General features: G+C 55.7%; 1 protein-coding gene and 1 non-coding gene across 5 annotated transcripts; both read right to left on the bottom strand.

Annotated features, from left to right (window-relative positions):
• On the bottom strand, window positions 1–24,176 carry SLC12A4 (solute carrier family 12 member 4). Of its 4 annotated transcripts, none has more exons than XR_003001424.1 (24): window positions 23,989–24,176; window positions 17,907–18,001; window positions 16,391–16,522; window positions 12,729–12,875; window positions 12,589–12,643; window positions 10,785–10,915; window positions 7,792–8,033; window positions 7,429–7,643; window positions 6,708–6,872; window positions 6,532–6,630; window positions 6,173–6,230; window positions 5,590–5,830; window positions 5,125–5,243; window positions 3,563–3,661; window positions 3,257–3,376; window positions 2,953–3,057; window positions 2,540–2,708; window positions 2,191–2,256; window positions 1,779–1,948; window positions 1,560–1,691; window positions 1,374–1,481; window positions 1,010–1,197; window positions 756–889; window positions 1–573 (listed from the first exon to the last, which is right to left on the bottom strand). XR_003001424.1 is itself a non-coding variant. In XM_024732399.1 (24 exons), the coding sequence occupies exons 1-24, from the start codon at window positions 24,101–24,103 to the stop codon at window positions 482–484; spliced, it is 3,327 nt and encodes a 1,108-aa protein (XP_024588167.1). In that variant the 5' UTR covers window positions 24,104–24,176; the 3' UTR covers window positions 1–481. The 4 variants fall into 4 exon arrangements, 3 of the variants coding, with proteins under 3 accessions (XP_024588167.1, XP_024588174.1, XP_024588183.1); XM_024732399.1 differs by having other exon boundaries at window positions 2,061–2,256; XM_024732406.1 differs by having other exon boundaries at window positions 2,061–2,256; window positions 24,040–24,118.
• Window positions 14,249–14,321, bottom strand: TRNAG-CCC (transfer RNA glycine (anticodon CCC)). The gene has a single exon. It is a non-coding gene; the product is annotated as a tRNA-Gly (tRNA).
• Window positions 24,177–25,951: the final 1,775 nt, after the last annotated feature.

The following is a 25,951-nucleotide window of genomic DNA, read 5'->3' as shown; positions in this document are numbered from 1 at the left end:
CCCAGAAGTACACAATGTTTTATTGAAAAAAGTCAGGCTTCAGCTGGCTGGTTCCATTCAGCTCGGCTTGGTGGGAGTCCCTGCCCACAGTAGCCTGAGTCAGATCTTCCTGCAGGCTGGCTTGGCCAGACCCCTCCCTGGTCGCCCTTCCCCTCCTCTCTGATGGTGACATTCAAACAATAAATATGCAATAAATAGCGCTCCTGGGCCAGCTGCCTTCAAACCCCACATCAGCCCCCACCAGTCTTCTGAGTCAGGACAGGCATCCTGGGGTGCTGGACAGGAAGTCCCCAAACCTCTCAGGGTCTTGCAGGACCTCGGATCCACCTCCATTGTCAGGTCTGGGCCCAGTCTCCAAGGAGACCTAGCAAAGCTGGGTCCAGGGCAGGGCTGGGCAAAGCAGGGCTGGCGGGCGGGTGCTGGGAGGGGGCTGTTTGTTACCCTGGACGCCTCCACTCTAGGCCACAAGTCTGTATTGGGCTCAGGAGTAGATGGTGATGACTTCACGGCCACCACCACGGACCAACAGCACCCGTTCGAGGCCCTCAGTCAGCACCTCCAGGAACTCCATGTCTGTAGGGCATCGAGTCAAGGAGGCAGCACCCAGGGAAGCACCAAGGGGCACCCAGGGAAGTTTGGCCCGTCAGTCAGAGCTGGGTGCCCTGGCACACCCAGGGTACCCAGGGAGAGGAGCTCCTGGCCTGACCTCACACACTGTCCACCTCCCCACTGCCCACCTCTTTACAAAGGGATACAGTTCTCATCGCCCTCGCTGTTCTTGGGTGGGCCGGGCATGTTCAGTAGGACCAGGCGGGCGTCATGGGAGCGTGTGACAATGACTTCATTGAGCTTCACAGCCGTGTGCATGCGCCGCACATTGGATTGGTCCCTGAAGGTAATGCAGCTGAACATGGGCCCCGCCCCTGGCCCACCCACAGGGCTTGTCTGCCCCCATCCCACCTCCAACCCCAGACCCTAATGTGGCTGGGTCCATTTCTGCTGCACTCACGGCTTAATATGTACCAGCTCCCGGAAGTTGTCAGGGGCATGGCTGGGATCCCAGGGCTCTGCTGCCATATATTTGTCCCGTGTCCATGTCATCTGGATCTTGTTAGTCCCAGCTGCAGACTCTTCCTCCTCGTCTGAGTACAGGCTCTCCAGCCGCAGGGCTGAGTGCCGGTCCTTGACCAGCTGGGCCTGAGGACAATCAGAGGAAGTCTCCTCGGTGCCATGGGAAAGGGTGGGCCTGGCTGGCCCAGCGTGATCACCCAGCCTTAGGGAAATGGGTGGGGCTGGGGTGAATCATTCTGATGCTCCCACCTGATGGCGTCTCCCAAGGCCTGACCCTGCCCTGGACTGAGAAGGCCACTGACCTCTCGCTCCCGCTCAGTCTTGGTCAGCCTCATTTGCCGCAGCATCTGGGAGCGCTGCTCCATCATCAGTGTCCGCTCGTAGGTATATGCAGAGATGTCGCTGTTATGCTGGGGAGAGGGTGAGCCATGAGGACCGCGCTACGTGGGGCAGGGTATCCACAGGGCTACGTCGGGCAGGTGGCTTACCATCTCCACCACTTCCACCTCTGCCTCGAGGCGCAGGTGGTACAGGAAGACAGCCAGATCCTTCTTCATCTGGATGCTGTTGTCATCCATCTGGGCCACCGTGAAGATGCGCATCCGGCACTTCCTCCAGACCTGTGGCAACAGAAGGTGGTGGTTCAATCACACCCCACCCCTTCAAGGGCCCGGCCCCTCACACCGGGGCCCAACCGCCTGGCCCACCTTGTGCTGGCGTAACAGGAAGGGCAAAAGCATGAGCATGCCGCCGTCGTGGACAATCCACCACACGTCGATGTGGCCCTCCAGGTAGCGCTCGTGGTTGCTGGGGTAGAAGGCGATGTTCTTGGGCACGAGCAGGGCCAGGTGGGCGGCCGTGGTGCAGCGCACGGTGTCTGGGGAGGAGGGGCACTACTGATCATCAGCCTGTGACCCTCTGGCCTCTGTCCCCACTTGACCCCTGCCCCTGTCCTATGTGGTCGAGCCCAGGCCCTGACCCTCACGCACCAATAAAGGTCTTCCAGGCACGTGGGTCCTCACTCTGTCGCCAGCCGTAGGGCCAGCCCAGCACCACGGAGTTATGCCTCATGCCACCCAGGCCGCAAGACTGGATGAGGTGGGCCAGCCCCTCACGCACCTTGCTGGCCACCACCACCTGGCAGAAGCCCTTCACCTTCTCAATCTCCATCATGTTCTTGATTGTCTGTGGGGAACATAGCAGGGTCAAAAAGCAAGGCCATCAGCGTCCCCTCTGCTGGGCTCCCCACCAAGGTCCCTAGGGCGCAGAGGGTGGGGGTGGGGGAGGAGACGGGGGCAAGCTGCCCACCCAGACGCCATGTTTTCAAGATGGGACAGTTATAACCCCCTTGCTCCAGCTCTCAGCTGGCAGCAGTGCTGTCCACCTGGCTGGCTGTGCACCAGCTGCAGCCCAGACATCTCTAGTCCAGTTCAGTGTCCTCCCAACACCGTCCCCTTGCAGCAGGCACCTGCTCAGCGGCCTGGGCCTCGCCATAGCTCTCCAAGAAGCTGCCCTGGATGACAGAACCAACAATGGTCAGGCCCTTGCCGGCCTTAAGCTGGGAGGCGAAAGTGAGGAGCCGTGGGTACTTCACATGAAGGTCCTCATCGAGCTTCAGCAGCACCAGCAGCTGAGGTCTGTGGCGGCCGAATGGAGAGGGAGCCTGAGACCAGGGCCAGAGGTTTCCAGGGAGCCCAGCTCCTTCCCTTCCTGGCTCACAGGCCCCTACATGTAGCAGTGATCCAAGGGCCAAATAAGCAGGATGGTGCCCCTGGCAACTCAGGACAGGGAGCACGGACTAGGGAGGGGGAGCCAGCACCTCTTGACTCTCCCACCCTCACAGTGCCTGGGCTGGGCCCCACCAGGCCGGGCGTGACTCACCGCCAGTTCTTGGTGTGAGGAGGCCCCTCCTCTAGCCGCAGCAGTGCATAGCGGGCAGCACTCAGGGACAGGCCTCGGATCCCGTCGCCCCACTCCTTCTCAGCCCTGCAGAGGCCCCCACAAGCTGGTAAGCCCCTGGTCCCACCCAGGGGTTGTGTCCGTGTGTAGGTGAGATGAAGGGGCCAGGCCCGAATCACAGTCCCCCAGCCCCAGCACCATGGTGGCTAACAAAGGACGGCTCAGCTCCCCACAACCCAATGAAGAGTGGCCCAAAGGCCCCAAGCAGGTGGCAGCCCTCACTCACCCTTGGTACTCAATGTACTTGTAGATCATGCCGGCAATGAGCATGGCAACCAGGGCATAGTACCAGGACGAGACAAACATAAGAGCCAGGCAGAGGCTCATGCCCAGGAAGGACAGCGCCCTGGGCCAGAGAGTGGGAAAGGGCCAGAATCAGGGAGAGACCAATAGGGCCCCAGGCCCAGACCCCCAATCTCTCACCAATAGCAACTGCTGCCCAGAAAATTCAAACCCCAACCAGAATGGGGCTCCCGGCTTCCCCAATAGCTCTTGTGTCAGAGGACCTGGCTCAGGCCCAGCTGGCACTTACCAGTGATAGTACTTGAACCGAGGCCGCCAGTTGGGGGTCCTTAGGAGCGTCTGCACAGCACAGGCCAGGTTCACAAACAGGTAACACATCAGGAAGAACCTGCAGCACAGGGAGTGGCCGGTACAGAGCAGCCTCCTTGGCAGCCAGGTACCTGATGTCCCTGCCCTTCCAGGCTGGGCCTGGATGAGGAACCAGGACATGTCATGGCCCTGCCGTGCACAGGCTCAGGCAGGTCTTCTCAGCCTCACCACACCCAGTCCCATAGCCTGATGCAGATGGGACACTGCAGCAGTGTCCGCAGAACCAGGTCTTAGAGGATGGGCAAGTGCTCACAGGCAGAGGAGGGGAGGAGGCTGCAGGCAGGGGAAATAGCTGTGGAAGAGGATGGTATCAAGGAGGGCTCAGCGTCTGGAGACGGCTAGACAACAGTCAGACCTCTGGCCTGGGTGACCAGTTGGATGAGGGGCTGTCATGAATGTGGGGAGAGTGGGTCAGGGGAAGACAAGGGCCATTTTGAATCACTGAGTTAAAGACACTTGAGGGACACTGCGGTGCGTGTGGGAGACTGGGATGGGGGAGGCCTACCGCATGAGCCCTCCAGGAATGACAGCCGAGGGGCAGAGGGCTGAGTGGAGGGGACGCCAACCTTTATCCTCAGCTGGTACGAGAGGAAGGACAGACAAGAAGGCAGCAGGGCTTACGAAAGAGGGCGTGCCAGGGGGCAGGGACTCCCATGAGGTGTCCCATTAGGGCTGCCAGGAGGAGCCAAGTGATAAGGCTGAGATACATCCTCTGACTTGGGCAGTAAGGGGCCACCACCCAAGAAGACTGTGGCAAGAACAGTTTCAGGTGTGCACTGATGTGTGGGTGGAGCTGGGCAGTAATGGGCGGAGGTGTGCTGGGGGGAACAAGAGAGCACTGACTCCAGCAGGCCTGGCTGGGGCTGGGGGACAGCTACTTCGGGGGGAAGGGGGTCCCTCTCAGTCTCACAGGCTGAGTGGGGCAGTGAAGGCTGGCTCAGTCATAACTGAACAAGCAAAAGGAGCACTGGCAGTGGAGCCAGATGTGTGAGGAGAGGTGGAGTGGGCCCCAACCCTGGCAGAGGTGAACACAGCAAGGACACGAGCCCTGCCGCCAGGACCCCTGGAAACTGCCACGAGCTCATCACCTCCTGCAGGGCACTGGCAGATTCAGATGCCCAGCATTCCAGAACTTTAAAAGCAAACAACTTTGAAAACGGATGAGGTAGTGGTGGCCTCATCAAGGTGCTAGAGACCAATGCTTGCCCTGACCCTGCTCTGGGGGTCTCCCACAGAGGCACATGGGACCTACTGGTCTCTTTAAAATTTCTGAGTAAGTGCCAGGCTTGCTCCAGAGGCAGAAGTGGTTGAGCTCTGCCAGGCAAACATCCCCCCATACAGCCTGACACATCTCCCTACTGCGCCCTCAACACCAGACAGGGTCACAGAGCTGCTGGGCAGGGCCCCCGGCTGAGGGGTGCTGAGAGTGCAAGGAGCCTTTCCCAAGACCATCCCCCAGCCCTGCCCTGAGCCCCAGCTCACATGGATAGAATGGGGGCCACCATGTCAAGGGAGGCGATGAGGATGCCCAGCTCAGCGATGAGTGCTGTCAGGAGGAGTGCCCATGTTGGTTCGCCATTTGCCTTGCCATGGCCAAAAACCTGCAAGCACCAGGGTCAGTGGGGTCCGAAGTGAAGAAGTTAGTTCCACTGCCCCTATTCCACACCTAAGGCCACAAGTCACAGTCTGGCCTCTATCATGAAGTCCTTCTGGGGCTCAGGTCACACCCATGCCTATCCTGATAGGTACGAGTTCCTCTGCCCTCCACTTCCTCAGGCATCTCTGCTGTGGATGAGCCACAGACAGGCCTTGGGGATTCTGGGCCCAAGCAGCTCTGCCAACAGCAGGGCAGGGCCAGGGCCAGGGCAGCTCTCAGCAGCTCTCCATGGATAGCTGCATTGGCCCCGGCCCCCAGCAGGATAAAATGCACCCATACTTATCTCCTACCTCTCTGCCCCAGCCGGTGTGAGGGGCCAGGAGCACCCAGGCGGTGGGGAAGTGCAGAAGGCTCACCCGGAGGAAGGGGATGATGTTGTCCTTGGCGATGGCCTGCAACAGGCGTGGTGCCCCAGTGAGGCTCTGTAGGCCGGCGCCGCAGGTTGAGAAGAAGGAGCCGATGACGATGACCCAGGGCGAAGGCCAGGCTAACGTGCCCACCACCAGGTTCCTGCTGACGCCATCGCCGTACCTGCAGGGGCCGGACTCAGGCCATGTTCCATGCAAGGAGCCCCCCAAACCCTGGGTGGGGTTGCCCAGATTGAGGGTTGGCAGAAGTCAGGAAGGATGGCTATGGTGGACAGAGCTCTGGCCCCTCAGCAGAGGCCAGGCCACCAGCCCCTATCCTTTCCCCTCAGCCCAGTCCTGATCTGATGTCACCATCCTCTCAGAAGCAAAAGTTCTGCTGGGGCCTGACCCACCACTGGCAACCAGCAGCCTGAGGACATGTGTGGAACCACGTGTGCAAGGGGGGCCAGTGTCAGGGCAGCAAAAGCTGAGCCCAGTGCCACGGGGAGGGGCCCAGATCACTCACTTGTCCCGGAGGACCACACCCTCGATGCAGGCGCCAAAGAGAACCACGCTGCTGAAGTCTGTGGCTGCGTCAAGGAAAGCTCGGCCTCCGCGGCCTCCGCTGCCACTGCCGTCCCCGTGCATCCCCGCACAGCGCCCAAGGGCCCCTCGCCCAAGCCTTAGCTGGCAGACTCAGCTGGGACACCTGCAGCTGTGGGTTTCGTGTTGTGTACACACCCCTTGAGTGTGCGTGTGTGTGTGAGGGGTGAGGTACACATGCACACATAGGGAGTGTGTCTGCGCGTGCCAGCTGGTGACTTATACACAGGCAAGTACCTCCTGTCCCCCTTCCCCACCCACCCCAGGCCTGGGAAAGGATACACACAAGGGAGGTTGTAACAATGGCCAGAATGGTCCCCACTGGGATGGACTTCTGCGCATCTCGGAGGTCCCCGGAGCGGTTTGAGCCAGCCATAATGCCTCCAAAAACAAGGAAACTCCCTGAGGGGCTCCCCAGGAGTGGGGGCAGGGCAGGGTGGGCGGGCAAGAGGGCTCACCTGTTACGGAGGGGAAGAAGATGCCAACTAGCACGGTGAAGGATGTGGCGATGTCGGCCACCACGTACAGGGGCAGGCTCTCCTTCAGGCCAAGGGCGTCTGTGGAGGGCAGCCCGTGCTTCTCCACGACCTCACCCTTCTCCAGGTAGGTGCTCCACAGGTTTTCTGTGGGGGCAGCAGCATCACCACTGCAGCCCCACCTACTTCCCAGGGAAGTTTGGGGCAGCCCAGCCAGAGGCTGCAAATGTAAGAGGTTCTCGGGGTTCAGGGGGGTGACTTCAGCCAAATGGCTACGGTGTCAGCCACCGGGCTGCTCTGGCCACAGAGAAGGAGCTGTCTGGCTACAAGTCTGAAAGGCGAAGGTGGCTGAACCACCATCACCTGCCACTGCCTGCCTCCTAGACAGAGGCCCTTTATGACTCCTGTGAGAACAACCACAGGCAGGGTCAGGGGCTGGTGGCTGGGGAGAAATGGGCTGCCAGAACTTTCTGGGGGTTGTTGAAGGCCTGGGACACTGGCCAAACAGGCTCCGTTCACCCGAAACCCAGCTGCCAGGAGCCAGGCTGAGAGGACACGGCTGGGCTGGGAAGGCAGCCAGAACTGCCTCCCATTCCTGAGCTGGACACACAAGGACGGCTCTGTGCTAATCCATCCTTCCGTGCTCATTCCCTACCTCCTGCTCAGTGTGGGGGGCAGGAGCAGGGCAGGAGAGAGGACGCACCCTGGAGCACGCCAGCAGCTGCACCAGGGATGCCAGGGATCTCAGTCACATTGTTGAGCAGAAAGTAGGGGTCGCAGGAGTCTGCGGTGAGGTTGGGGCTGTGGCAGAAGAGGCTCCAGAGCCGAGTGGCCACCGTCTCATTGTCCACCATGGCTGTCTTGGCACAGACATCAAACTGGTCCCGGGACAGGGTCCTATTGCCCAGCATACATACTCTGTGGGGCGGAGGGGGGGGACAGAAGCATCAGCACCTGCTCAGCCAGAGACCCCAACCTGCTTCCACCCTGTAGCCTCTACAACTCAAGGCCATCCACATGGGAAGGATGTCAGTGCAATGCCTGGATGTATTCCCAGGTTACTTACGGAAACACGGGAGGGTCAAAAATAGACTTGACGCCTCCAGCATAGATGGAGAGGATGGAGATGATCACACAGGCCAGGAAGAGCGAGGCAAATTTGTTCACATACTTGACACCAACAAACACCACCAGGGTCATGAAGGTCAGAAAAATGGTCCCATACACCCGCATATTGTTCAAGGTGGCACTCGACATGTCATGAGTGTCTGTTGGGTAAAACATGGCGGCTGGTGGGGCAATGTAGGTCTGAAACAAGAAAACAGATAGAGGAGGTTCAATCTTCCTATGTGGAGAGTCAAGCCCAATATTTTGGTTTTCTTTTTTTAAGAGTATCCAGAGGGGAGTTCCCTGGCGGTCCAGTGGTTAGGACTCAGTGCTTTCACTGCCGTGGCCCAGGTTCAATCCCTGGTTGGGGAACTAAGACCCCATAAGCTGCACGGCCAAAAAAAAACAAAACCAAAAAAGAGTATTCAGAAAAAGCCAGTCACAAAAGGGCATATATTGTATGAGTCCATGTATACAACAAGTCCAGAATAGGTAAACCTGATTAAATCTTTATCTATCTATCTATCTATCTCGCTGCGCCGGGTCTTAGGGTCTTAGGTGCAGCACGTGGGATCTTTGTTGCTGCGTGCGGGATCTTCGTTGCGGCATGCAGGATCTTTAGTTGCAGCATGCGGGATCTAGTTCCTGACCAGGGATCGAACCCGGGCCCCCTGCATTGGGAGCATTGAGTCTTAACCACTAGACCACCAGGGAAGTCCCTGATTAAATCTTATTGAAGACAGAAAGCAGATTAATGGGTGCCTAGGGCTGGGGGGAATGGAGAGTGATCACTAATGACCATGGGATTTCTTCTTGGGGTGATGAAAATGTTCTAAAATTGACTGTGGTGATAGTTGTACAACTTCATGAATATACTAAAAACCATCCAATTGTATACTTTAAATGGGTAGTGAATAGTATGGTATGTGAATTATCTCTTAATAAAGCCATTATTGGCTTCCCTGGTGGCACAGTGGTTAAGAATCCGCCTGCCAATGCAGGGGACACGGGTTCGAGCCCTGGTCCAGGAAGATCCAATATGCTGCAAAGCAACTAAGCCCGTGTGCCACAACTACTGAGCCTGCGCTCTAGAGCCCGTGAGCCACAACTACTGAAGCCCGCACACCTAGAGCCTGTGCTCCGCAATAAGAGAAGCCACCACAATGAGAAGCCCGCGCACTGCAATGAAGAGTAGCCCCTGCTCACCGCAACTAGAGAAAGCCCGCGCACAGCAACAAAGACCCAACGCAGCCAAAAACAAATAAATTAAAATAAATTAAAAAAAAAAAAGCCATTATTTACAAAAAAGAAAAAAAGGATCCAGACACAGGAGTTGACCTGAATAGCTAAATAGCAGAAGTGGAACAGTTTGAGGAGCAAAAAAATAATGACAGCACAGGATTATGAGCCAAAGAATAAAATAAATATCCAGGAGTCCATGGGACTTCCCTGGTGGCGCAGTGGTTGGGAGGCTGCCTGCCAATTCAGGGTACACGGGTTCGAGCCCTGGTCTGAGAAGATCCCACATGCTGTGGAGCAACTAAGCCTGCGTGCCACAGCTACTGAGCCTGTGCTCTAGAGCCCGCAGGCCACAACTACTGAGCCCATGCGCCACGACTACTGAAGCCCGCTTGCCTAGAGACCGTGCTCCGCTACAAGAGAAGCCACTGCAATGAGAAGCCCACACCACAACAGAGTAGCCCCTGCTCGCCCCAGCCAGAGAAAGCCCGCGCACAGCAACGAAGACCCAAGGCAGCCAAAAATAAATAAATGTATTTAAAAAAAAAAAATATATATATATATATCTCCAGGAGTCCATACTGATATAAATACATGGTTGAATAAATAAACAAATGGAAAAAGGACAATTTCCTTACAGAAGAAATCAACATAACAAATGTAGGAATGTGGGTTGGGGCTTCCCTGGTGGCGCAGTGGTTGAGAGTCCGCCTGCCGATGCGGGGGATGTGGGGTCGTGCCCTGGTCCGGGAAGATCCAACATGCTGCAAAGCAACTAAGCCCGTGTGCCACAACTACTGAGCCTGCGCTCTAGAGCCCGTGAGCCACAACTACTGAAGCCCGCGCACCTAGAGCCCATGCTCTGCAACAAGAGAAGCCACCGCAATGAGAAGCCCACGCACCGCAACGAAGAGTAGCCCCTGTTCTCAGCAACTAGAGAAAACCCGCGTGCAGCAGCAAAGACCCAATGCAGCCAAAAATTAAATAAATGAATAAATAAATTTATAAAAAGAAAAAGAAAAACAAACAACAAAACCCCCAAAATATCCAGGAACAGGCTCCACACAACAGACAGGGGACCTGGAGGTGGGAATAGACAGGCAGTTCCTCTAGACATCTACTGTCTGGATGCCCAGGGGCGGGCACTCTTTACCCTGTGCTCCCCACTGCTCCTCCCCCTCTTCTCCCACCACGAGGGCAGTTCAGTGGGAAGCGGGAAACTGAGTCAGAGCACACATGAGGCCCACAGAGGTGGCACTGACCTCCAAACAGGGTCCTGTGGCTGTTCACCCTGATTTAGGGATGAGGATAAGATGGATCTGAAGGGCTTTATTAGCACAGAGCCCTGGGGGAGACAGAGCTGGCCAGAGCCCACATGAGCCTGGGAGGCAGGCTCTGAGTCACCACCAAGATCTGTCTCTGAGTTAAATGCAGTAGTTCACAGACCACCTGCCATGGTTGAGATGTTGCCCGAGTGGATGGAACATCCAGGGTCAAGGTGAAGACAGCCAGGCCCCTAGCTTGCCTGGCCCAAACTGGGAAAGGGCTGAAGGGGAGACTGGCTTGAAAAAAGATCTTTCTCCCTTGAAGAGGCCTCCCTCATTATAAGCCCTAGACCCTGACCAGAGGTGAAGGGAGCATGAGCCGCCTGGGCCTATGGGAAATGGACTGTTTGGACAAGACCAGAGTTGGCCAGGGCTTAGCCTGACTCACCAGCAGGATCTCAATGGCCCCCAGGATGTACATAGCCGCTGCAAATGTTGTTCCCAGGTAGAAGCACAGGCCAACAGCCCCTCCAAATTCTGGTCCCAGCGAGCGGGAGATCATGAAATAGGAGCCCCCAGCTACAACAGAAAAAGCATACATAGGTCAGGGCTGGTTCTTCTTCAAGGGGGCCTCTCCCATGACAACCCTTCACAACCATCCAGAGGGACAGGGACTGCTTTTCCCATTTATGAATGAGCAGAAGGGTTAGAAGACTTGCCCAAGGCAGCATGGTTAATAAGTGGCCAGGCTGCGGTCGGACCTGATTTCCATTTGACTCCAACACCCAGGCGGGCCAGTGACATGAATACTCTGCTGGGGCAGCTCTAGGTCCGCAGCAAAGCCTAAGTGGCCTACTGTCCCCCACCTCCCTGCAGTTAGGTCAGTCCCCGCAGCCTCCCCTGGTTGGGTGTGTCCTATCTCAGCATGCCTCACCCCTCCCAAGAGCTATCTCTGTTAGTCTGACCCTCCAGACCAGGGCAGGGACTAGCTTTTTGCCCCTAGGGCCGGCCACTGGGTGAATGTCCATGGCTGACCCTGCTGCCCTGAATCTGTGCTTCCATCAGAGTCTAACACCCCTGGCAAGACTGAGTCAACACTGGACCCCAGGGCCAGTGAGGGTGCAGGGGACAAGAACAATCCCATGCTGCTGGTTGAAGCTGCTCCTGATGAAACTTCTCTGGTGAAAAATCTGGCAACAGGGATCAAGAAGCTTTAAAAAGGCTAATAACCCCTTTCATGCTGTAATCCCACCTCTAGGACCCTCTTCTAAGGAAACTGCCAGGGGCGTGAACAAAGATCAGTGTGCAAGGTTGTTTATGACAATAATGTTTACAATAGTGAAAAAGTAGAACCCAAGAGTAGGAGAATAACAAAAATTAGGTAATGTCAATCCTGTTTTAAAAACACAAATGAACTGTTTCCAGCACTTGAGAAACACACAGACACACACACACACACACACACACACACACACATACACACAGAGTTTGGGGAAAACAATACATCTCAATACTTTACAAGACCCTAAGACCATGTATGAAAAGGCTAACAGTTTTGACCTTAGGATGGTGGGATTATGGGTACTTTTCATTTTCTTTTCTACATTTTTTGCACTTTCAAACCCTCTATGGTAAACATATATTGCCTTTTTTCCCCTATTACTTTTATACTAATGCTAATAAAGTTGTTATTTGAAAAAAATAGAAAAGGATTCAAACACAGAAGCCAACCCAAATAGCCAAATAGCCAGAGTGGAACAGGTCAAGCAAAACAATAAATAATGATGGTACTAAGATTATGAGCCAAAGAATAAAATAAATATCCAGGAGTCCACAGTGATATAAATACATGGTTGAGTAAGTAAAAAAACGGAGTCTCTGAAAACCAAGTCCAATCTCATCATCCCGGCTGAAAACCCTCTGCATTGTCTATACTGTAATCCAGTGTGGTCCAGACTCCTTGGCTTGGGCCACCAGGTACGCCCCATCACCTTCTTTATCAGCCCCAGCCCCCGCTTTTAAAAAAAGTACTTTTATCCAAAAAAAAAAAAGACCAAACAAACAAAACACAAAACAACAGCAATCTCAAACTCTGTCAAGCAAGGATGCTCCTAAGTGGTAGCACTGTCATCGCGTCAAGGACTAAGATCCCACCAGAAAACTGCCTGGAGGCGGGGCAATGAGTGTTCCTAGGCATGTCAAGGTGGATTCTGGGCCCATCCCCTCCTCAGGCCTGAGTGGTGCTCACCCACCTGGAACCACGCCGTTGGTGGCAATGGCGCTCATGGAGATGGCCGTCAGCAAGGTCTGTAGAAAGGAGGGCCTAGGTGAGCAGCTCAGCTGGGTGGGCTCTGGGGGGTGGCCGTGGCCCTGCCCCAGCTGGGATACTCACACAACAGCAGCAAATGAGCACAATGAGGAGGGCCTGCAGCACACCGGCCGTGCCCACCATCCAGGTCAGCCGCAGGAAGAGGATAACCCCAAAGATATTCTGCAGGCAGGGCAGGTACACCCCCATGAGGGTGCCCATGCTGGGTGCCTATGGAGCAAGAGAGGGAGGGGAAGACAGAGCGTCAGAGGGGCCCAGATGCTCCACGGAAGGCCAGCTCCTGGTCACGTGACAGTCCCCCGCCCCCAGGGTGTTCTACCAGAGAACAGGTTGGAGAGGGATATTCCAAGTGGAGTCCTGGGGAGTGCAGGGGGTAAGGTGAGAGGATGTCTGTGTTGACTTTGATACATGAAGAAACAGTTTGGGACTGCGAAGGTATAAAACCTGATTCTTTTCAAAACCCCACGTGTGAGCTTTTGAGCCTCACCTCCCCCTCATGGTACTGCCCCCTTCCCTTCCTCTCCTCTTTTATACTTCTGCAAAGTGAGGTCTGTGTCAGATCTCCACCTTCCCACCCAGCATGACCCATGTCACCCAAGCCAGAGTCTAAGTTGTTCCTGACCCTCCCTCTCTCCAATCCCCCAGTTCAGTCCAGTGGACACTGAGTCCTGCCCAGTCTGCCTCTCAAGCTGCCCTGAGATAAGCCTTCCTTGCCTCAGCCTTAGTCCCCTGAACCTGGGGCACTACATCTGGGGCACCTGGATGGTGCCTTCTTGTGCCTCTCAACCTCTCCACACTCCAGCCCGCTCTGCTGCCAGAACAGGTCTCTGAAAACCAAGTCCAATCTCATCATCCCTACTAAAACCCCTCTGCATTGTCTATACTGTAATGCATAGTGTGGGCCAGCCTCCTTGGCTTGGGCCACCAGGCCTGCCCCATCACCTTTGTCAGCCTCAGCTCCTGACAACATCAGTCCCTCAGAGCCTCTGAACCAGGGCATGTGCTGGGCTCTGCCTGGGAGGGTTACCCCTGCCTCACTGCCTGGCAAATTCCTCTTCAGTTAAACCTTCAGGAGACGTAACTGTTTCCTCTCCCAGGAAGTTCCCCCAGGTTGCCTTAGCTGGAGTTGGTACTTCCTGTTGCATCCCCTCAGCATCTGATATACCCTTCTATCATAGTGGTCACGGTAACTGTTCACTCGAATGACCATACTGGGTAGACGTGGCTTGTTCACTGTTCTATTATCAGCAGGCCCTGCTGGTACTCAAAAGGTGCTCCTGAGCCCAGCGAGCGATGCCTTAGAAGGCCTCTGGGATAACCTGTTGGGAAAATCCTGCATAGAGAGTAGGGACTCAGGCTGGAGGACAGGTAGGGAAGGTCTAACGGGCATATCCAGGCAGGATTTCTCAGCTACCTAAGGGTAGGGTAGGGGCCAAACAGGAGGCCAGGGCAGACGCTGAAGAACAGGATTAGGGCTGGTGCCTTCTTCTTCTTCTTTTTTTTAAAAAAATATTTATTTATTTGGCTGCGCTGGGTCTTAGTCGCAGCCATGTGGGCTCTTAGTTGTGGGATGCAGGATCTAGTCCCCTGGCCAGGGATTGAACCCAGGCCCCCTGCATTGGGAGTGCAGAGTCTTAACCACTAGACCACCAGGGGAGCCCCATGTGCTGGTGCCTTCCTGAAGAACTGAGCCTCACATGAGAGCAGCCCAGAGTAGTGGGGCCCTGAGAGCTTCCACCAGAGCCCCAGCAAAGCCTGCTGCCCTGGAGCTGGGGTGGGAGAAAGAACTCTGGTCACAGGAACTCTTCTCAAGGGTCCAGGCCTGGGGCAGTATCTGTGTGCAGCCTTAAGGACCACAGAAGGGCCTAGAAGGGCCCAAGTAAAAACAAATGGTCCCTCAAACTGTCCTGCACAGTGTAGGTGACGGATACACCTCATCTGGGCTCTGTCTGAGCCCTTCTCAGAGGCCCTGGACCACCCGCTGGATAGTAGCAGCTCCCAGTCCCCCATTTGAGGCTGAGTCACTCTGGGAAAAGGGCAGTGTGGGAAAAGGCAGGACCGGAAATGCTTTCTGCATCTCCAAATAACCTCTGGCAGCCTCAGAAGGTCACCAGGCCACAGGCGGAGCGGCTGCCACAGAGAGGCTGCCTTGGGTCTTGGTGGGTCTGGTTGGAGGACCGCCCTTCCGGCTTTAAGCTTTCCTTTTCTGAGGCCCCTGCTCAGACCTGCCTGGGCGAGGGCCACAGCTCAGCGGCCCCAGCTCCCTAGCTTCCTACTGACTCTCTGTGGACTTGACCAGGCTCCTGCTTTCTCCATGAAAAAGCCACTGGCGCTGGGACACTCAGCCATCCTCTCTCATCTTTAACCTAGGGCCAGGTGAGCTAGCAGGTAAGCTGAGGCTGGACCCCAGCATCCTCACAGGCTCCTCATAAGGCCAAGGGACCATGGCCCTTCACCAACTCACAATTTCTTCTGACACCTTGTTGAGATGTACACTAGCCTTTCTTAGGGACCTTTTTACTCCCAGCCACCAGCTTCCTGGGCTTGGTCTGAAGGGACAGGGAGGAGGCTTTTACCCAAGGATCCCACCACCCACTGCAGGGCTAAACACAGATAGTCAGCCCTCTCTCAAGCGTGGGCTAGTTTGCCTCCCAGAACTGAGGGGTGCACATCAGCCTCTCGCCTTGGCCCACCTCAGTAAGGTCCAAATCTCATGGGCAGGTCTGAGGTTGGGGATTTGGCTTATTTCAACCAAGAGCTCCTCCTGCCTGTGCTGACCTCCAGCAAGAATACTACATCTAGTGCCAGACTCAAGCTGCTTCCAAATCACAGCTTCTTCCCAAACCTCAGGGAGTCAGTAGACATGGAGGGAACGTTCTTTGCCTCCAAACTGAAAACGTAGGGGGGAAAAAAACCCAGCATTCAGTTAAATTGAGCCCTGTCACACAGGGGAGCTGAGCAAAGATGTGCAAAGTCATCCCGAAGAGAGGACGGCTGGAGGGCCAGAGGCCTGGATAGCGACTAGGGATGGGACCAGCAGAGGGATAGGGAAGCCCCAAGAGGCATGCTCCTATCACCCCCAACCCTGGTGCTCAAGGAACCCAGGGACTGTCGGAGGGGTCTGCCAGTGGAGCTAACACAGCAAAAGGGTTTAGTCAACTGCTCTAGGTCACATAGCCCCGAGGGACAACCAGGTTCCTGGATCCAAAGGTAATATCCTTATCCATCCTGATGGGATGCCAGTGATCTGGCATTCTATAGTCACATACCTCACAGTAAGCCCACAAGTCTCCCAGCGTTATGCATTGATCTTGTTTAGCTTAGTCACCTTAGGCAAGTTACTAATACCCCAACACTCAAGCTTCCTCACCTGTAAAATGGGGATGAAACCAGCACCTGCCTCACAGCTTTGTTGTGAAGATGACATACAAGAACCCAAGCCCACTGCTTAGCATGATGCCTCACACACAGAGAGGCCTAAGTAACGTCACGTTCCACTGTTACTTTTGAGGGCCTCCCTGGTCCTATGCCCTGAGGGCCACCTCCCTGGCCCACCCCTTGAAGCCTCCTTGAGCCCAAAGCACTCAGTGCCCATCCTCCATGCTCACCAAATCTGGCACCTACTTCCCCCAGGATGCTCATAACTATGTGGGGAAACTGCCAACTCCATGGTGTTGAATCTCTCTTCCTAGGAGCGGCCTCTCTGCTGCCCCTGACCAGCTCACCTTGGCTGCTCTCCGGCGGGCACCCTCTCCAATCTCAGCCTCCTCATGCTCCTTGGCGCCCTGTGTGAGGTTGGTGTAGCTGACGAGCTTGCCCAGAAGAGATGATACCTTTGGGCGGATGTCCAGCTCTTCCTGTAAACGGAGCCACAGGGCAATCTGGCAACTGGCACCAGGCTACCTGTGTGTAGACAGCAGCCTGGCCTCTGGCCCCTTGCCAAGCCCTGAGGCAGGCCTGGGCTCTTGCCTGGGGAAACCCAAGCCAGCCCACTGGGCAGGTGTGGGTGCCACACCCCAGGACTCACTTCTCTCTGCCCCACCTTGGCTACAATCACTACCAGCCCATTTGCAAAACTACCTGCCTTGGGGGGAAAGGGCAGGCCAGGGCACGGCTGGCAGACAGGGGAATGGCACGCTTCAGCCTGCCTGTTCGGCCTGGCCACCTCCCAGCTGTGAGTAGGCCTCTGGGACTCATATCTGCCCTCAACAAAAAAGCCACCCTAGTCACCCCAGGGAACCAAGGAGGTCAAAAGAGGTATGGGACAAGTGAAGTCTCTCTTATCTGCCCAAACCCTGATTGTCCTGGATGGTCTTCTCCACCAGGTCTCACACCCTATGAGTAACCCACCTCAATCCCCAAGATGGGATCCTGGAGCCCTAGCCCATCTGCAGGTGGGGCCAGGTCAAGAGGCCTCCCAGGGCTCCAGCTCCCATGCAGCATCTAGCACAGCTTCCCCAGCACTGTGCCTCCGCCTGCCTCTGGCCCACATTTAGTCTTTCCCTGTCTATCAGCTCCCTTCTGACCCTACACACGAGGAGAAACTGGTCTGGTGTAAGAAGTAAAGATGCAGGTCTTTGCAGGTATATGGAGATTGAAGAGCTTATGAGACTTCCATGGGGCAGCTGAATGTGTGGGTCAGAATTTAGGGGCCTAAACCATGACTTCAATCCAGATACAACTTCTAAGCTTGAGTCTGAAAATGATAAAATTCAAGTTCAAAGGCACAAAATTGGGAATGTTTCCAAAGAGACATCCACTGAGGTTGCAGATATGGCTAGAGGGGGCAGATCCGGTGAGAAGGACCAGGGCTCAATAAACTTGATGGGGACAGAGTTGGAGGAGTCAACCAGGAAGGCCAGGGAAGAGTTCACAGGAGAGGGAAGAATCATGGACTATGAGAAGTCCTAGAAGTGAAGGGGACAAAGGAAATCCTGAGGCAAGAAATACTGCGAGGTGGTGACCTTGCTGAGGGGCTGCATGGAAGTCAAAGGTGAACACCCCTGGAGGTGGTAATGGGGTACAGTGGCCTCTGGGAAAGCAGTTTCAGTTCAAAGGGCCGAGGGAACCACAGCCTGACTGCCAAGGGAGCGAGACAGACAAGGGGAGACTGGAGGAGAAGCCGAGACATAAGGAGGCAAAACATCCAGCCTGTCTGCTGAGCTAAAGCTTGGGTCCTGACAGGTCCCTGCCCACCCACCTCCCTGCCACAGCTGCGGCCCAGAGTGGCTCCTCAGCTACCTCAAACAGTGCCAGGTTCCTGTCATGGTAGTCACTTCCTCTGGAAGCTTCCATGGGACAAAGAAAAGGGCTGCTCTCCTTGTGGTTGCCATGTCCTGTGGAGAGAGAGGAACGGAATCCCAGTCAGGGGCTGCCTACTGAAACCCCAGCATGCACTCCTCCCCAGCAGGCGTGCCGTCATCTCTGTGGAGCACTCTCTGGGCCAGTGTTACCATGCTGGGCCTGTTTCCCCATCATACCCTGCCAGCCTCCTTGAAAGGGCCAGAATTGGCAGTGACCTATGATCAAAACCCAGCACGTAGGGCTTCCCTGGTGGCACAGTGGTTAAGAATCCACCTGCCAACGCAGGGGACACGGGTTCAAGCCCTAGTCCGGGAAGATCCCACATGCCGCAGAGCAACTAAGCCCGTGTGCCACAACTACTGAGCCTGCGCTCTAGAGCCCGTGCACCACAACTACTGAGCCTGCATGCCACAACTACTGAAGCCCGTGTGCCTAGAGCCCGTGCTTCGCAACAAGAGAAGCCACTGCAATGAGAAGCCCGCGCACCGCAGCGAAGAGCAGCCCCTGCCCGCCTCAACTAGAGAAAAACCCACGCGCGGCAATGAATACCCAACTCAGCCAAAAATAAAATAAATTAAAAAAAAGAGGACTTCCCTGGTGGCACAGTTGCAAAAAAAAAAAAAAAAGAAAAAAGAAAAAAAAAAACAGCGTGTACACTCATCTAGCAGAGGGCACAGGTGTGAAGGGCCCAGACAGCACGTGTTAACACCAAGGGGCAGAGTCAACTGCAGGAGGGCGTGGCCCAGTCATGGCCCACCTTCAGACCACCCCTGAGACACACACTCCCATTTTCCAGCCCTTCGGGAATATCCAGTGTGCCGGGTGCCCAGGGCTCGGTGTCTTCAGGGCTCCCCTGAGATGCTGCCCTCCAGACAGATGAAGCTACACAGGGCTCCTTCTGCCGCCACGGCCAGCCGGCCGCCTACTAGCCACCCCACCATGCACTGCGCAGGGGTGTCCTTGAGGGCCACCCGAGGCATGCCGGGAGGAGGGGCAAGCAGGAGACTGGCCAGAGAGCGGAAGTGGGTGCCTGAAGCTGTCTAGGGTCATCTAGGAAAGCCCTACGGAAGCCTGACCAGGTCGGTGTGGGACTAAGCAGGACTGTTGGCAGGACCCTCTTGTTGACCTACCTCCCTGTCCCCAGATCGCAGCTGCTTTCTCCAGACTAGGCAAGTGGCCAAACCCAGCATCCACCTACCCCCTAGGCTGGTGAGGCAGTGCCTCAGCACCAAGAAAACCTCACAGAAAGGAGCCAGATGCACCTTTTTTTTATACGCCTGCCTCAACTCTCAAAGCTTGGCTGCAGGCTTCCCTGGTGGCGCAGTGGTTGAGAGTCCGCCTGCCGATGCGGGGGACGCGGGTTCGTGCCCCGGTCCGGGAAGATCCCACATGCCGCGGAGCGGCTGGGCCCGTGAGCCATGGTTGCTGGGCTTGCGTGTCCGGAGCCTGTGCTCCATAACGGGAGAGGCCACAACAGTGAGAGGCCCGCGTACCGAAAAAAAAAAAAAAAAAAAAAGCTTGGCTGCATTTTCTGGCCACCGGCATTCACACTCTTCCCTGTTTTCCAAACTGTGTCCACTGTGAGTCTCAGTGGGTGACATTCCCATTTTTTCATCAAGCAGGCAGAAGACACCAAGTACTCCTTTTCTAGTTGCTAACAGTAAAACCCCCTTCAGACAGTCTGACAGCTGCAGTGGCAGTGGCTGGAGGCTTCACAGCAAATGGAAAGATGACATCTTGGTTCAAAGAAGCCACGTTGGTGTTGGATGGCAATGACTGTGGCAGCAGTGTTGGCCTGGTGTCCAGTGATGGAGGCGGCAACAGAAGTGTCTTCACTGATCCAGCCTAGTGGGGTATTCCAGCCATGCCTGATTTTGTGAGAGCTACCTGCCAACCTTTTCTGGTTAAATAGCCCGCAATCCATTTCTCTTGTTTGCAGCTAAGAATACTGAACGACGATACATCCTCTTCCACCTGATACATCCTCTTGCCATCAGTATGAGACTTAACTTGCCTCCTCTGAGCCAACAATCACTCAGCAGGTGCTGCACTGTGGATTCTTTACTGTCCAAAGAGACTGACAGGGAAAGCATGCTGATGACAATTTCTGGGGCAAAATCAGCTGTTCCTTCCCACAGTATGTAAAAGTGGTACATCGCCTCATCTAGGAACCTGGATTAGCTAAGTAAGCCAAGAAGCTCAGTCCCAGAAGCTACATGGCTGTATGTAGGGTAATGCCAACGGCACAGTGGACAAAGGTAGTGGGAGTTCAGGCCAACCTACAGAACCATGTTAAAGCCTCGTGGGGGGACTTCCCTGATGGTGCAGTGGTTAAGAATCTGCCTGTCAATGCAGGGGACATGGGTTAGAGCCCTGGTCTGGGAAGATCCCACATGCCATGGAGCAACTAAGCCAGTGTGCCACAACTACTGAGCCTGCGTGCCACAACTACTTAAACCCACGTGCCTAGAGCCCACGCTCCGCAACAAGAGAAGCCACCGCAATGAGAAGCCCGCGCACCGCAACAAAGAGTAGCCCCCATTCACCACAACTAGAGAAAGCCTGCGCGCAGCAACGAAGACCCAACGCACCCAAAAATAAATAAATAGATAATTTTTTTAAAAAAGCCTCGTGGGGTCACGTAGCTCCTCAGACACCCTGTGACGTTTGCTGTGCCCTTGATGCTTGTTCAGGATCAGGATAAGAAGCCACAACAAAAATCTGAAAACCCAGTAACAATGCCCATTACACTGACAGCCCTTCAGTGAGAAGCCTCTGAAAAGTACTCTTGGATTTTTGTGACCAAAAAAATCTCCCCTTTATAAGTCAGAGGCTTCATTTTGTCAAAAAAAGGCAACTATAAGAGCTCATCTTATTTCCCTTTCTACCTTGGCTGCCAGGAACCTCTAAGCTAAATTTATTTTTTAGATGCAGTCACCATCTACCTCGTCTCAGAGTCCTTGCCTTTTTCCTCTGCACGGTTTTGACCTGACAGTAACAGTCCCTTGGGGAGGCATTTCTGTTGCATATCTCTTCTGATCCTTTTGTGGAAGTAGGTTGAAAGTAAAGTATAAATTATTCTAAACTCCTGCACTGCAGCCTGCCCCACCACTGTTACCTCATCTCTCTGAAGACTGCACTAGTATCCAGAAAACACAGAGCTGAGCACACAGCAGTTCCCCCAAAATGCCTGTGGATGGTCCTCTAAGACCCAGCTGATCCTTGTCCCTCAGCCATGAGTCCAGGGCAGCTCAGAGCCCTTGCAAGGGTTACCTCTAGTCCTCACAGCAACACTCCAGTAGATATCATTTACCCCCTTTTAGTAACAAGGAACGTAAAGCTCAGAGAGATTCAGAGGCAAGATCACTCAGTGAGAGGGCCAAACTTGGGTCCCAGGATCCACCAGAGCCAGGTGGGAGCTGAGTTGTAGGTTCTACTCCTATTTTGGACCCCCACCCATCCCAGGAGGCACCCCAGAGTGCAGTACAAGCCTTTAACTAGAGAAGAGTGTCTGGGGTTTGCAATTTGGCCAGGGTGTGCATACCCAAGGCTCTTGGTGCTCAGTGGCCAGCAGACTAGCTTGGATTCCTGAACCTCCCACTGTGTGACCAAGGGCAACCTGCCTACCCTCTCTGTGTTGCCTTGGTTTCCTTTTCTATGAAGTAGAGCTAGTAACACCTACTCTTCCAACTGCCCAGATGCATCAGAAAAGGGACAATCTGGTGCCAGACACTCAGCAGGGATTCCATGGAGTTCCCCAAAACCTCATTTAAAGACAACTCCCATGGGACTGTGGGAACTGGGTGGGTGGGGGGCTGGTGTCTAAGCAGTGCCTGGATATCTGTACTGCCCTCAGCTATTCCAAAAATTCCAGGGCAGGTCTGGGCATGCCTGCCAGGCCAAAGCTGCTCAGATACCACCTGAGACCCCTGGCGAACCACAGCATGAAGGCTGGGCCTGGGCGCTGCCTGTGAGGTACACATATATGTGTGCTCCTGCCAGCAGCTGTGAATGTACCAGCTGCAAGCAGGGATCCAGGTGACACTCCTGATCCCTCTGCTCACAGGTATCTGCCAGGGGTACCCCTCTAGAGCCTCTTCACCTCCTGCCCACAGGCCACAGTGAGCTGGGTGAACAGGCCCATCTAGGCCTTTGGAGCAGAGGTATGGGCCTTGAGAGATTCAGACACCAAGCTGGGGGGTCCCCATAAGATGGACCTGAGGGGTCACTATTTTTGTGCCCCTGACCCTTTGCAGCCCCCACCAAGAAGGATCATAACCACTCACCAGGGTGCAGAGTGTCCCCCATACCGCAGACGCAGTCAAGATCTGGCTGAAAGGGAGGAAGAGGAGGAAGAAGGGGGATAGCGGGAGGAGCTGGCCTAGCCTGGAGGGACCTGGCAGGACTCAGCCAATGTAGCTCCAGTTCCCTATAGTCAGCCTGTGAGAGGCCAAGGCGGGGCCAGAGGCAGGACTCCGCTCTGCCTACCCACTGGTCCAGGCTGATCTTAGGGATGCAGCCCAGCCCAGCCCAGCCTCTGGGGAGAGCGAGCCTCCAAGGGCTAACAGAGGAGCAGGCGTGGATGCTGGCTCCTGCTCTGGCCACTGGAACAAGGCTAGGGGCAGGTGCCGGCATGGGGCAGGGGTTGAGATGTGTGCACCCACACAGCCGTGAAGCCTGTTAAATGACCATGATGTCCAGTAGCCTCTGCCACTGTCCTGTGCCATCTCCTCACACAGCAGCCAGGTGACACACATATAGCCATCACCCACATCAGGCATGGGTCACCTCAGTCATGTCACCATCACAGACAGATCAGAGTCAGATCAACATCACATCACCTGATACATGCCAACACACACGTTCCCTGCATATCTCCATCACGGTCAGTCACAGACGAAGCATTTGTCATCAGTCACATCACCATCCTCATCATCGATAACCCTGCAGGAAATGGTGGCCCACAAGAAGTGCTATCCTGACCCCACCTTCACTCTGCGGTATCCCACAGCTATACACTTGCAGAAGCACAATTACACATGCATATGCTGCTACACATACAGACACTTGCTCTCGGCAGTGTTCACACTCCAAGAGTGGACCCTGCAAGGACAGCCCCCTGGGGGGCTCCTGGGGGAGGAGATGGTGAAAGGGTCAAGGGCAGGCACCTAGGAGGGGAGGAGGGGTTTACCTTCAGGCCCAGTTTAACATCTAGGTTAAGCGTTAGGGCTCTGGAGGCTCCAACCCTCGATTTGAATCCCCTAGAGCAAGTTACATAAAGGCTCCATGCCTCAATTCGCTCCTCCCTAAGCGTGAGTAACATGACCTATCCCATGGGGGAAATTAGGAGGATTAAACGAGTTAATTCACTTCAAGTACCTAGACAAGCCTGGTCCCGTGTGAGTGCTGCACAGATGCCCACTGTAGCTACAGATGTAAGCTGGGATCCACGCAAGTGCACTCACAGGCAGTTACCCACTGACCCCCTCAGGCAGGCACAGCCTTCTTTCCAGGGCCCGGGAGTGCTGGGAGGGAAGGGGGAAGGGAGGAGAGAGAGGGTAGTCTTAGGGAAAGAGGTGCTGCCGCACAAAAGTGTAGGCAAGACGGGAAGCGCTTAGGGGCGGTTCACAGGAGGTAGGAAGTGAAGGGTCTGGGGTCCGGGCTGCGGTCGTTGCTCCCAGCCGGGAAGGGCCAGAGATGGAGGCTCAGCGCTCTCCGCGCCCCGGGCGGCCCGGCTGGCCCGGCAGGCCTGGCCACGTCTGCAGCCCCCGCCCGCGGCCCGCAAGGGAGGAGCTGGGGCGGGGAGGGAGGCCCGACCGCAAGCGCGGGCGCCGGGGGCCGAGGAAAATTGTTTCTGCGCGCGCGGAGTAAGGGACTGCTGGCGGCGACTCAGTCTAAGAAAAGTTGGGCCCGCATCGACGTGTGCGCGCACCGGCCGGCGTCGGTGTGAGAGCGGGCCCCGCGTGGCCAGCTTCCCTGCCCCCGCCCCCGTCAAGGACCCCTCCGGGCGCGTCCTCACCCTCCGAGTCCTCCCGATCGGCTCGCTCCCCGTAGTCCACCCAACTGATACCCTCGAGGTTGTCATAGTCGCCGCGTCGCGGCCCGTCCACCGGCACCACGGTGAAGTGAGGCATCCTGCGCGCTCGGCCCCGCCGCGCCCGCCGCCCCTGCGGCCCGCCTGACTGTCCCCGCCGCCCCGGGCCGGCGTGCCCCGCCCGCTCACATTCCTCCCCGCTGCGCTCACTTCCTCCGCCCGCCCCCCGGGCCGCCCCTCGGGGGCGGGGAGCAGGAGGGGCTCGGGCCGGCTCCTCCCTGAGGGGGGGGGGGCAAGCGGAGTGAAGCCCCCGGGGCGGGAGTAGTACTCCACGCGCTGCGTAGGCCCGATTCCTGTGTGACCTCGGGTGGTGAGCCGCCCTCTCTGAGCCTTAGTTGCGGTACTTGTAAAATGGGGAAATGTGCTTCCACCTCTTGGGGCTGCTTGAGGGCCGTGAGATGGGGTACGGGGTGCATTGGCCCTGCGCTTTGTGCCTAGTGAGCGCTCAGTGACATTTCTGTGATTCAGGGACGGGGAAGGATAGGGAGGAGGGCAAAGGTCATTCCGGTCCTGCCCAGGGCCTCCCACCATTCCTGAGTACCCCCTCCCCATTTTCATCATCTCTCTCTTCCACCTCTCTCCTCCGCAACCTTGGAAACGGAAACCCAGGAAAGTCCCCTCCCTTCCCCCACCCTCCATGTCTCCCTGTTGGAGGCTGCTGGGGATTCCTGCCCCTTCAGTAGAGGCTGCTTCCTCCTCGGTAGGAAGGACACCCATCCCCCTTGCCCAGCCCCGTTTGCCTCTTTGGACGCTGCATTGGATTCTTTAGCCAAGATCTTTCATCTCAGTTTTATCTTTTACTGTCTCACCTCTTAGGGATTCCTTTACCCAAGCCATTTACTTTTTTGCTCTTAAATTTTCTTTCACTTTCTACTCCACTGCTTCAGATAACGTATCCAGTTGGCTTTACTTTAACATCTTTATCTTTCTAGGCCATTCTTTTAGCTATTTGTTTCTCTATCAGAAAAGCCCAGAGGCCACCTCACACCTCTGTCTCCATTTTTTTCCTCCCTTTTATAACTCAGAGGGCTTTAGAATATCAGAATTAGTGGTATCTTTCCAACCTACCTCAGACTCTGCGCCCTCTGACCTCCAAACTCTGGAGCAGAATAAGGGATCAGAGTCGCTGGGCCCTGCAGGAAGACCTCGGAGCTGACCCCTATTCTTTCCCCTACCCCACAGTCATCCTGGCCAGGGTCTGTTGCTTTGTCCTGTCCTTCATGCCACCTTCACCTGCCCACAGTAGCAGCCTTCCAATGGACTCCCTGCTCCTGGTAGAGCCACCTCTTCTGAAGAAAAAGCCCAAGCTCTTCTCTTGGTCCACAAGGCCCTGCTCCCTCTGGCCCCTCCAACCTCTCCAGCTGCATCTCTCCCTATCCTCCTCCCCAGCCTCAGCCTTTCTGGCTGAGCATCACGGAAGACCAGATGCTCAGATGCTTTGGCTTCTTTCACTTCCCCAAACTCAAGGAGTTTCTGTGCAGCACTTGCACCTGGCAGAATGCCTTTCAACCCTCTGCCCCCACCCTCATTTACCAAACTCCTCTGTGTGGAGGAGGTCTCAGCTTGGAGTTCCACTTCCCCAGAAGACTTCTCTGAAACACACCCCACCTCCCCCCTACCCCGCTTCACCCTCCCCTGGATTGTGTTCCCCTGGGGCACTTTCCCTTCATAGGACCCACTGCAGGGAGAAACGTGTTGGTGGAGATCTTTAATATTTTTCATGCCCACTAGACTGTGGATTTCACATTGGCAGGACCATTTTGGTCTCATTACCTTGGTATCTTCAGTCCTGGTCCCAACACATTTTTTGACTAAAGAATGAACAGGTGCCCCCTCCTTGGTCTTCCCTGATGCTCTGCAAAGGTTCCCCATAGTTCTTACCTGGCCT

The sequence above is a fragment of the Neophocaena asiaeorientalis genome, unplaced genomic scaffold, assembly GCF_003031525.2.
Source record: "Neophocaena asiaeorientalis asiaeorientalis breed wild unplaced genomic scaffold, Neophocaena_asiaeorientalis_V1.1 scaffold90, whole genome shotgun sequence".
NCBI lineage: Eukaryota > Metazoa > Chordata > Mammalia > Artiodactyla > Phocoenidae > Neophocaena > Neophocaena asiaeorientalis.
This window is presented reverse-complemented; position numbering and strand designations above follow the sequence as displayed.